Source organism: Ascaphus truei, chromosome 2 (genome assembly GCF_040206685.1).
Source record: "Ascaphus truei isolate aAscTru1 chromosome 2, aAscTru1.hap1, whole genome shotgun sequence".
NCBI lineage: Eukaryota > Metazoa > Chordata > Amphibia > Anura > Ascaphidae > Ascaphus > Ascaphus truei.
Window position 1 is genome coordinate 173,556,567 of NC_134484.1, and position 12,234 is coordinate 173,568,800.

The window sequence follows — 12,234 nt, forward strand, 5'->3', positions numbered from 1 at the left end:
TGGAGCTGCTGCCCGGTGCTTCACTTGCACCTCACAGTGTAGTTCCGCATCAGTCTCTGCCGTCACGTCACTTCCGGTTTCGCGTCACGGGTGAGGGCGGGAAGCCAAAATGGGTCTGGTAACAGCAGTAGATTGCCAGTCCTTCAGTGCGCAAATTCTCTCCAAAAACGCTACGCGTTTCGCACACTGCTTCGTCAGGAGTATGATTGTATGGGTGTGCTCTTGTGTCATATATAGGCCCATCAATTAATTAGAAAGAAATTCGTATTTAATTTTAACCCCCTCAGCGCTCACACATAGCGCGAGGTCCAAAACCCATAGGGTAAATACATACATATATACATGGCTAAATGATCTTTATTAAACTTGCAACATAATACAAATATTGTTTAAAAAACATGATATATGGGTATCTATATTGTATAATTAAAAAATAGTATATACCCACTAAAATGTTCATATAGACTATTGCTAGGAATACACTAAATGTGTATAGAAGTAGAGAGGTAGATGGAGGAAGAGGAGAGAGGAGAGACATAATTAATATTCAATAATAATGATAAAATGTATATTTTAATGTTATAAAAGAACCTTAGTATAAAATACAATAAATTAAATATATTTATCGGTACAAAGGGAGAGTAAACACACTAGAAATAAAATATACCCGTAATTAGCATATATTTAAAGGACAGTTAAAATGGACTAAAAAATATATAATTTAATGTATAATAATTAGACTAAAAATGCACCAATATCAATATCTACATTTAGACCTAGGGGGGACATGGTCTGCATTTTGTGGATCCAGTATGTTTCTCTTCTGGCCAGACTATTTAGCCTATTGCCCCCCCCGCCAGTGTTTAGTGACTTGTTCTATACCTATATAAGATAGGTATTTCGGGTCAGAGTTATGAAAATGTAAAAAGTGTTTGGATAGGTTATGGCTGATTAGACCTTTCTTGATGTTGCCCACATGTTCCAATATGCGGGTGCGTATTGGTCTTGATGTACGACCTATATACTGTAACCCGCATGGGCATTGCAATAAATATATTACATAATCCGATTTACAATTTATGTAACTTTCTACATTAAAAGTCTCCCCTGTTGTTTTTGAAGTAAAATTAAACTTATCCTTTGCTTTGTATTTACATGCCGTGCATGAATAGCAGCCATAAAAGCCTATTGGTTTATCCAACCAAGTGCTAGTTGTGTCTTCTTTTCTGGTTTTAAATGTAGTTGGTGCCAATTTATTCTTGAGATTTGGGGCTCTTTTGAAAAGGATTGTGGGTTTCTCAGGAATGTGGCCCCTAAGAACAGGGTCATTTTTTAAAATATGCCAATGATTGCAAATGATTTTTTTTATTTCATTTGCATCTTTATTGTAAGGTGTAAGGAATGACATACTATAGTCTGTTATATTGTTAGTAGTTTGATCTTTGGTTTTATCTAATAATAATTCTTCTCTTTGGACTAAATTTACTTTTTCAACAGCTTTTTTTAAAACATGTTCATTATAGTTTCTGTCTTTAAATCTGTTTAGGAGGATCTTTGACTGTTGTTGATACATTGCTTCTTCACTGCAGTTTTTTTTAATTCTTCGCAGTTGCCCATAGGGAATGTTTTTTATCCATTGTGGATTATGACAGCTGTTTTCCAATATAAAGTTGTTGCTGTCGACCTTTTTGAAAAAGGTCTTTGTTTTCAACTCCCTATTTTCAATAAAAATGACTAAATCTAAAAACTCTACCTCATGTTTGCTCCATTTGTGAGTAAATGAAATATTACGGTCATTATTTTCTAGGGCCCCAAAGAAATTACATAGCTCTTCCTCACTCCCTTTCCAGATGAATATCACGTCATCAATAAATCTATGCCATGAGACGAGGTTTGCACCGAGATCATGGGGGGGTTCTATGAACTCCTCCTCCCAAATCCCCATGAAGATGTTAGCATATCAACAACAGTCAAAGATCCTCCTAAACAGATTTAAAGACAAACTATAATGAACATGTTTTAAAAAAAGCTGTTGAAAAAGTAAATTTAGTCCAAAGAGAAGAATTATTATTAGATAAAACCAAAGATCAAACTACTAACAATATAACAGACTATAGTATGTCATTCCTTACACCTTACAATAAAGATGCAAATGGAATAAAAAAAAATCATTTGCAATCATTGGCATATTTTAAAAAATGACCCCGTTCTTAGGGGCCACATTCCTGAGAAACCCACAATCCTTTTCAAAAGAGCCCCAAATCTCAAGAATAAATTGGCACCAACTACATTTAAAACCAGAAAAGAAGACACAACTAGCACTTGGTTGGATAAACCAATAGGCTTTTATGGCTGCTATTCATGCACGGCATGTAAATACAAAGCAAAGGATAAGTTTAATTTTACTTCAAAAACAACAGGGGAGACTTTTAATGTAGAAAGTTACATAAATTGTAAATCGGATTATGTAATATATTTATTGCAATGCCCATGCGGGTTACAGTATATAGGTCGTACATCAAGACCAATACGCACCCGCATATTGGAACATGTGGGCAACATCAAGAAAGGTCTAATCAGCCATAACCTATCCAAACACTTTTTACATTTTCATAACTCTGACCCGAAATACCTATCTTATATAGGTATAGAACAAGTCACTAAACACTGGCGGGGGGGGGGGGGGGGGGGGGCAATAGGCTAAATAGTCTGGCCAGAAGAGAAACATACTGGATCCACAAAATGCAGACCATGTCCCCCCTAGGTCTAAATGTAGATATTGATATTGGTGCATTTTTAGTCTAATTATTATACATTAAATTATATATTTTTTAGTCCATTTTAACTGTCCTTTAAATATATGCTAATTACGGGTATATTTTATTTCTAGTGTGTTTACTCTCCCTTTGTACCGATAAATATATTTAATTTATTGTATTTTATACTAAGGTTCTTTTATAACATTAAAATATACATTTTATCATTATTATTGAATATTAATTATGTCTCTCCTCTCTCCTCTTCCTCCATCTACCTCTCTACTTCTATACACATTTAGTGTATTCCTAGCAATAGTCTATATGAACATTTTAGTGGGTATATACTATTTTTTAATTATACAATATAGATACCCATATATCATGTTTTTTAAACAATATTTTTATTATGTTGCAAGTTTAATAATGATCATTTAAGCCATGTATATATGTATGTATTTACCCTATGGGTTTTGGACCTCGCGCTATGTGTGAGCGCTGAGGGGGTTAAAATTAAATACGAATTTCTTTCTAATTAATTGATGGGCCTATATATGACACAAGAGCACACCCATACAATCATACTCCTGACGAAGCAGTGTGCGAAACGCGTAGAGTTTTTGGAGAGAATTTGCGCACTGAAGGACTGGCAATCTACTGCTGTTACCAGACCAATTTTGGCTTCCCGCCCTCACCCGTGACGCGAAACCGGAAGTGACGCGATGGCAGAGACTGATGCGGAACTACACTGTGAGGTGCAAGTGAAGCACCGGGCAGCAGCTCCACACTTCACCACCCTACTATCGGCGGTTCTCTCCACCACCCATCTTATTTATGGAAAATGTGAGTTTCCTTAATATTTGTGAATAATACATATTTATAGTTCATACAGTATGCACTATTTGTGGTTTCTTTTATTTGCATATCAACCACTTCACTGAGAGGTATCCTGACCCCAGCTATACAAAGGGCTCCAGTCAGAGAGAGATGGATCTCTGACATGCAGTAACATTATATGATTTTTGTGAGTTCATTTCCTATATTGATTATCTTTTTAGCAGTGATCTACCATCTGCACTATATATATCTTTATTTTTTGCATATCACGAGCATATCCTGCGCTCCTCCTCAACCCCAAGAAAAGATAATGTAGAAAGGACCTTGTGTGGCTCGAGATGTATGAAGATATTCAGTGTCATTATAGTCATTATATATTGAAGCACGTACATTTTTGGGGGGTGAAGTATTTTAGTGACTTTATATAAGGAACAGGCAATTACTTTTATTGTGTCTCAATATGTTAATATAAAGGAAACATGTTTAGCTAAAAGTGGACTCCTGTGGAAATATAGCATGTTTTAAATAGGCCTATAAAAATGACTAATATGCTGGATGTTGGGCTGCACAGTCACATTAATTCCATTTTTCAGATGAAGTCATTCTGACATCACCTCTGAGGGCTGATGACATAACGTCACTTTTTGGTACTCAGGCTGGACGTATCTACATCTACAATGGGAACGTTACTTCTCCAAGCTACCTAACAGGCAGCTGCAAGTCGTGGATTTCTCCCTGTCCTGAGGATTGGGTAAGGGAGTTGGAAACCCCATCAGTTTTGTATGTGTGTGTATTTTCTGCACTAGCTCTAAGAAGAGCAGTTGCCTGCTAGAACAAGAGTTCTTACTAAATACAGTGTCCAATTGCATGATACTGAACATTGAATTATCAGGAACTTATTCCTATGCACAGAAATGCAGAGGTGATAAGCTCCAAGCACCAAAACTATTGAGATCTAGTTTTTTTTAAGACCAAAACAGTAACATTTGAGCCCATATTTACCAAGAAGTATTCTTCAATGAGAGAAAAAAAGGTGATGTAAAAAAGCGCTAATGGGAATAACAATGTACCCTGTTAAGAGGGGGAACCCTATTGGTAGATAGGCAGCCTGGTGAAACTGATAGTACAATCAGATGAACAGCATAAATGATAGAGAGATACCGGCGCCTGATCAGTCCACAATGGATGGAAGTCCAGTAGTAATAGTCCCAATTCCAAGATGTGCTACAGTCACTGAATCTTTGAGTGCTCCGTTAGGAATTCATGCAGGGGATGTGGAACATGAAATAAAAGAAGAGAGAATTTAGTGCAACACAGCTAAACAGATTACACAGACATGAAAATGCAAGCTGGCTGACACAGGGGGACAAGACAGACAGACACAACTAGACAGACAACATTAAAGCAAAGCTGGTGATAAAAGTTAATTTATTATAACTGAAAATAAAAAGTAGGACAGGTTGCTGATATGCCGCTCCGGTGGGTTAAAATCTGAATAACACTCACAGGACGGCAGATGTAGATTTGCATAAGTCAATGTGAGCCGAAATCCACGTGTGGGGGGGTCGCAGGGTTCTCAGGATGCCGTGTATTCCCTCTGTTGCTCCTTACTGGTGAGGACTGGAAATGACGTCTCCGTTGCGCCGAAACCGGAAATGACGTCGCCGGGTGTGACGTCAGGACTGGTGAATCCAGTGAAGCCTCAGGGAAATGGCGATCCGCACCTCCTTGCCCCTACTTCGCTCAACAAAAGCGCTCAGCGATATAACAGCTTGTACTCAGCAAGTGTCCAAAATAGAATAAAACAGCCCTACGCGTTTCGTGTGGGTTACCACACTTCCTCACGGGATATAAAGTTATGGCAGTGAGCCCTGGTATATATATCCTTAGCTTGGCTCCGATTGGTCTGTCAATCAGGGCAGTCAATGGGATACACCAATTAGCTTAATAGATCACTGACATTTGATTCAGCTTTGCAAACATAAAAAAACAGCATGACACAACATTTAACATGACATAAAAACAGATAAGATAGTGGATGGATAAGTTAATGGCATAGGCAATGAACAGTAGAGTAAATAAAAATAATTAAAAAAAAAAATATATATATATATATATATATATATATATATATATATATATATATATATATATATATATATATATATATAAAAAGTCCCATTCAAAGGGTGCAGGAATAAAAGAAAACATACGCCTGATGTTATAAGAATGCTCCTAGCTCAAAGTCTATATTTAACCCTTGAGGTGATAATGTTTTAAGCTCGTATATCCAGTAAGCCTCACGCATACTAGATTTTTGTAATCTATCACCACCTCTTGCACTAGCAGGAATTGTCTCAATAGCTTGACATTTAAGACCGCTAGGATTTTTATCATGATGTGTGAGGAAATGGTGGGATACGCTATGGGTTATCAGTCCTCTTTTGATATTGTATATGTGTTCATACACTCTCCTCTGGTATGTTCTTCCGGTCCTTCCCACATATTGCAGGCCACAAGGACATTGTAACAGATATATGACAAAACACATATGACAGTTAATATGTGACTTGATAGAACATCCTATCTTAGTGACGTTAGATTTAAAACTCTTAGCATTACTACTGTATGCACACACCATACACTTGGAGCATTTAAAAAAACCTTTATTCAACACAGCTCTATTCTCTTTTAAATGAATCAGTGGACAACTAGGAGCTACCCTAGATTTTAAATTGGACGCCCTAGTAAATATAATTTGCGGTTTCACAGGTAGAACTCCTGCTAGAACACTATCCCTCAGTAGGATTGGCCAGTGTTTGTTGATTATTTTTCTGATTTTTGGTGCCATGCCATTATATTGTGTAATAAATGGGACCTTTTCAAAAAAATTGTTTTTCAAATCTTTTTTCTTATAAACCAGAAGATCCTCTCTTTTCATGTTGGTAACATGATTGATAACCTCATCTAAAGGTTGCTCTGGGTAGTTCCTACTAAGAAACTTGCACTTCAGTTCCTCCGCCTGTAACGCAAAGTCACCAATATCGGAACAATTGCGTCTCAAGCGGAGAAACTGGCCCCTCGGTATATTCTTTATCCACAATGGGTCATGTGAACTGTCGGCTCTCAGGTAGGTATTTGCCTGCACTGGCTTGAAGTATGTTTTAGTGTGTAGAGTGTGATTGGTGATATAAATATTTAAATCTAAAAAATCAATGTGCTCTGCACTGTGATTAAAAGTGAACTCAAGATTTTTATCATTATTATTCAAATAAGAAAAAAAGTGTTGTAATAATGCTTCGCCGCCGGACCAGATGAATATAACGTCATCTATATAACGTTTCCAGAGCACCAGGTCTGCCCCATATGGACAGTTGTTCCAAATTGAACTTTCTTCCCAACTGTCCATAAAAAGGTTTGCATAACTTGGGGCAAACCTGGTGCCCATCGCGGTTCCACATACTTGATTATAAAAAAGTGAGTTGAAAGTAAAATAATTATGGGTTAAAATGAAAAAAATGCTGTCAATCAAAAATTGTTTTTTAACAGATGTTAGTTGGGTAGTGGAATCCAATTTTTGAGATATTGCCCTGCAGCCCAACTGATGGTCTATAATTGTATACAGTGACTTGACGTCCGCTGTTACCAGTATATAATTGGGCTGCCACTCCAAATCCTAAGATTTGGAGTATGTGGGTCGTATCTCTCAAATAGGACTTGCTATGTATTACATAAGACTGCAAATGATAATTAATAAATTGAGATAAATTGGAAGATAAAGATGAAATACCAGAAATAATAGGTCTACCCGGTGGTGACGTGAGGTGTTTGTGTATTTTGGGTATAAAATAAAATAAAGGTGTACGTGGATGTGGTATGCTAAGATAAGCTGCCTCATCTTCAGTAATGGCTCTACTTTTCAAGCAGAGCCTCTAGATCTTTTTGATATTGATCAAGGGGATCATTGAGGAGGGGGAGGTAAGTGGCTTTGTCGTCCAACAATCTTTTGGACTCAGCCATATAATAAGATCTATCCATTACCACTATACCTCCCCCCTTGTCAGCAGGTTTTATAACTAACAATTCATTAGTCTCCAAAGTGTGCAAGGCCTCTTTTTCTTTTGAGTTCAAATTGTCATTTTTAATTTTAAATGATCGACTGGAATCTTCCAGATCTTTAGTGACCATATCGACAAAAGAACTTACTAGATGCCCCTGAGCAAATTTGGGATAAAAGGTTGATTTCCTTTTAAAAGCATGAGATGATGGTATATCTGTTTTTGCCTCTTGGTTGGTACCAATTTGGCTGGATATGGCATCCCTAATAAAATACTTTTTAAGGCCAATTTCCTAGCAAATTTGTGGACGTCTATGTATAGGTTAAAACTATTGGGACCACAAACTGGAGCAAAGGTGAGTCCTTTCCCTAGGACTCGCCTTTCTAAATTAGTCAAGGTGTGCTGACTAATGTTAAAGATGTTGGATTCTTGTTTGGGTCTGTTTAATCTAGTTCTACCAATACCTCCTCTTCTTCCTATGGCCCTGTTTTTCTTTTCTTGTAGTTTAGAGGTCGGATAGGGTCCACATGAGGTTTGATGATTTCTACCTCCGGGAAAATGTGGTCCCTCTCCTTCCTCCACTCTAAAAAAGAGAAAATAGTCTTGTTAACAGGGGTGGGTAAGGGTGTGTATGAAACACTGTCTGTCTCACTTCCTGACTCTATATCGGTCAACACAGTATATTTATTACTTGTAACAATAGGTGCTTGTTGTGACTTTGTTAACAGGTCGTACCGTTCTTTAGCTTTTTTCTGTTGAAGGTAAAGGTTTTTGTTGTGTATAGGTAATAAAACCTGGGTTGTTTGGCTAGGAACCAAAATGTTACTGCTAGGTTTTTTTAAAACAGTAGCATTACTTTTTTGAGCTGGTTTGGCCCTTTATGCCCTTGTACTTTTATTAATGTCTTGTACTGGCGGAATTGGTTTAGTCTCTACTCTTCTTGTATTGTTGGTGTTAGAACTTTCTTTCAATTTCTTATTCCATGTACGTTGACATCCCGTGTCATAGTCTGTTTTGTCCCTAAAGAACTTTCTTTGTTTAGTTTGGACTATTTCTAATTCCATTTGGTCTAGTCTTTTTTTGATGGTGGGTTCCAATAGGAGTAACTCATTACTATCTTTGAAGGGTTCTAATTGGTTCTCCAAATCTGAAATCTGCTGATCTAATATGATTAGAGATTTTTTCCGATAATAAATCAATAATTTCATCAAGGAAAATGAACATGAGTCTAATATCTCATTCCATTCCTTCATGAAAGCAGTGTTCTCTTTATCAGAAGTTGGTGACTTAGACACCCTCAAACCTCTCGGAATGCGGTGATTTTCTAAATATTTGCTCAGTGTGGTTACCTCCCACCACTGTTTGCTTTCAACAGTGAGAGCATGTTCCAACCGAGTCAATATTGGATGGAAATTATCCGTTTCATTCTCTGTAATATGTATAGAGTTTGGGTCATTAAAAATATGATCCACATTGGCACTTCTACGTGCTCTAAAGGAAAATAAAGAGCTCATTTTAGAGCAAAATGTGAGTGTAGGATATTAAATAATATTATAAACCAACTAAGAGACCCGGCTTTGCCCGTCAAATTGTCAGTGTAGGATATTAAATAATATTAAAATAAGCAGCTAACATCAAAAATGTACAAAATACAGATAAAAGAAAAAAAGGTGATGTAAAAAAGCGCTAATGGGAATAACAATGTACCCTGTTAAGAGGGGGAACCCTATCCTACATTCACATTTTGCTCTAAAATGAGCTCTTTATTTTTTTTTAGAGCACGTAGAAGTGCCAATGTGGATCATATTTTTAATGACCCAAACTCTATACATATTACAGAGAATGAAACGGATAATTTCCATCCAATATTGACTCGGTTGGAACATGCTCTCACTGTTGAAAGCAAACAGTGGTGGGAGGTAACCACACTGAGCAAATATTTAGAAAATCACCGCATTCCGAGAGGTTTGAGGGTGTCTAAGTCACCAACTTCTGATAAAGAGAACACTGCTTTCATGAAGGAATGGAATGAGATATTAGACTCATGTTCATTTTCCTTGATGAAATTATTGATTTATTATCGGAAAAAATCTCTAATCATATTAGATCAGCAGATTTCAGATTTGGAGAACCAATTAGAACCCTTCAAAGATAGTAATGAGTTACTCCTATTGGAACCCACCATCAAAAAAAGACTAGACCAAATGGAATTAGAAATAGTCCAAACTAAACAAAGAAAGTTCTTTAGGGACAAAACAGACTATGACACGGGATGTCAACGTACATGGAATAAGAAATTGAAAGAAAGTTCTAACACCAACAATACAAGAAGAGTAGAGACTAAACCAATTCCGCCAGTACAAGACATTAATAAAAGTACAAGGGCATAAAGGGCCAAACCAGCTCAAAAAAGTAATGCTACTGTTTTAAAAAAACCTAGCAGTAACATTTTGGTTCCTAGCCAAACAACCCAGGTTTTATTACCTATACACAACAAAAACCTTTACCTTCAACAGAAAAAAGCTAAAGAACGGTACGACCTGTTAACAAAGTCACAACAAGCACCTATTGTTACAAGTAATAAATATACTGTGTTGACCGATATAGAGTCAGGAAGTGAGACAGACAGTGTTTCATACACACCCTTACCCACCCCTGTTAACAAGACTATTTTCTCTTTTTTAGAGTGGAGGAAGGAGAGGGACCACATTTTCCCGGAGGTAGAAATCATCAAACCTCATGTGGACCCTATCCGACCTCTAAACTACAAGAAAAGAAAAACAGGGCCATAGGAAGAAGAGGAGGTATTGGTAGAACTAGATTAAACCGACCCAAACAAGAATCCAACATCTTTAACATTAGTCAGCACACCTTGACTAATTTAGAAAGGCGAGTCCTAGGGAAAGGACTCACCTTTGCTCCAGTTTGTGGTCCCAATAGTTTTAACCTATACATAGACGTCCACAAATTTGCTAGGAAATTGGCCTTAAAAAAGTATTTTATTAGGGATGCCATATCCAGCCAAATTGGTACCAACCAAGAGGCAAAAACAGATATACCATCATCTCATGCTTTTAAAAGGAAATCAACCTTTTATCCCAAATTTGCTCAGGGGCATCTAGTAAGTTCTTTTGTCGATATGGTCACTAAAGATCTGGAAGATTCCAGTCGATCATTTAAAATTAAAAATGACAATTTGAACTCAAAAGAAAAAGAGGCCTTGCACACTTTGGAGACTAATGAATTGTTAGTTATAAAACCTGCTGACAAGGGGGGAGGTATAGTGGTAATGGATAGATCTTATTATATGGCTGAGTCCAAAAGATTGTTGGACGACAAAGCCACTTACCTCCCCCTCCTCAATGATCCCCTTGATCAATATCAAAAAGATCTAGAGGCTCTGCTTGACACTGGCTTGAAAAGTAGAGCCATTACTGAAGATGAGGCAGCTTATCTTAGCATACCACATCCACGTACACCTTTATTTTATTTTATACCCAAAATACACAAACACCTCACGTCACCACCGGGTAGACCTATTATTTCTGGTATTTCATCTTTATCTTCCAATTTATCTCAATTTATTGATTATCATTTGCAGCCTTATGTAATACATAGCAAGTCCTATTTGAGAGATACGACCCACATACTCCAAATCCTAAGGGATTTGGAGTGGCAGCCCAATTATATACTGGTAACAGCGGACGTCAAGTCACTGTATACAATTATAGACCATCAGTTGGGCTGCATCTCAATATCTCAAAAATTGGATTCCACTACCCAACTAACATCTGTTAAAAAACAATTTTTGATTGACAGCATTTTTTTCATTTTAACCCATAATTATTTTACTTTCAACTCACTTTTTTTATAATCAAGTATGTGGAGCCCCAAGTTATGCAAACCTTTTTATGGACAGTTGGGAAGAAAGTTCAATTTGGAACAACTGTCCATATGGGGCAGACCTGGTGCTCTGGAAACGTTATATAGATGACGTTATATTCATCTGGTCCGGCGGCAAAGCATTATTACAACACTTTTTTTCTTATTTGAATAATAATGATAAAAATCTTGAGTTCACTTTTAATCACAGTGCAGAGCACATTGATTTTTTAGATTTAAATATTTATATCACCAATCACACTCTACACACTAAAACATACTTCAAGCCAGTGCAGGCAAATACCTACCTGAGAGCCGACAGTTCACATGACCCATTGTGGATAAAGAATATACCGAGGGGCCAGTTTCTCCGCTTGAGACGCAATTGTTCCGATATTGGTGACTTTGCGTTACAGGCGGAGGAACTGAAGTGCAAGTTTCTTAGTAGGAACTACCCAGAGCAACCTTTAGATGAGGTTATCAATCATGTTACCAACATGAAAAGAGAGGATCTTCTGGTTTATAAGAAAAAAGATTTGAAAAACAATTTTTTTGAAAAGGTCCCATTTATTACACAATATAATGGCATGGCACCAAAAATCAGAAAAATAATCAACAAACACTGGCCAATCCTACTGAGGGATAGTGTTCTAGCAGGAGTTCTACCTGTGAAACCGCAAATTATATTTACTAGGGCGTCC

General features: G+C 37.0%; 1 protein-coding gene across 1 annotated transcript in view; it reads left to right on the forward strand.

The window, feature by feature from the left end:
* The window catches only part of GPLD1 (glycosylphosphatidylinositol specific phospholipase D1), a 90,025-nt gene that overhangs the window by 71,136 nt on the left and 6,655 nt on the right, over positions 1 to 12,234 (forward strand). Inside the window, exon 22 of the mRNA XM_075585587.1 lies at positions 4,187 to 4,344. Coding sequence (XP_075441702.1) covers positions 4,187 to 4,344 — 158 coding nt within the window. The remainder of the gene's footprint in view (positions 1 to 4,186; positions 4,345 to 12,234) is intronic.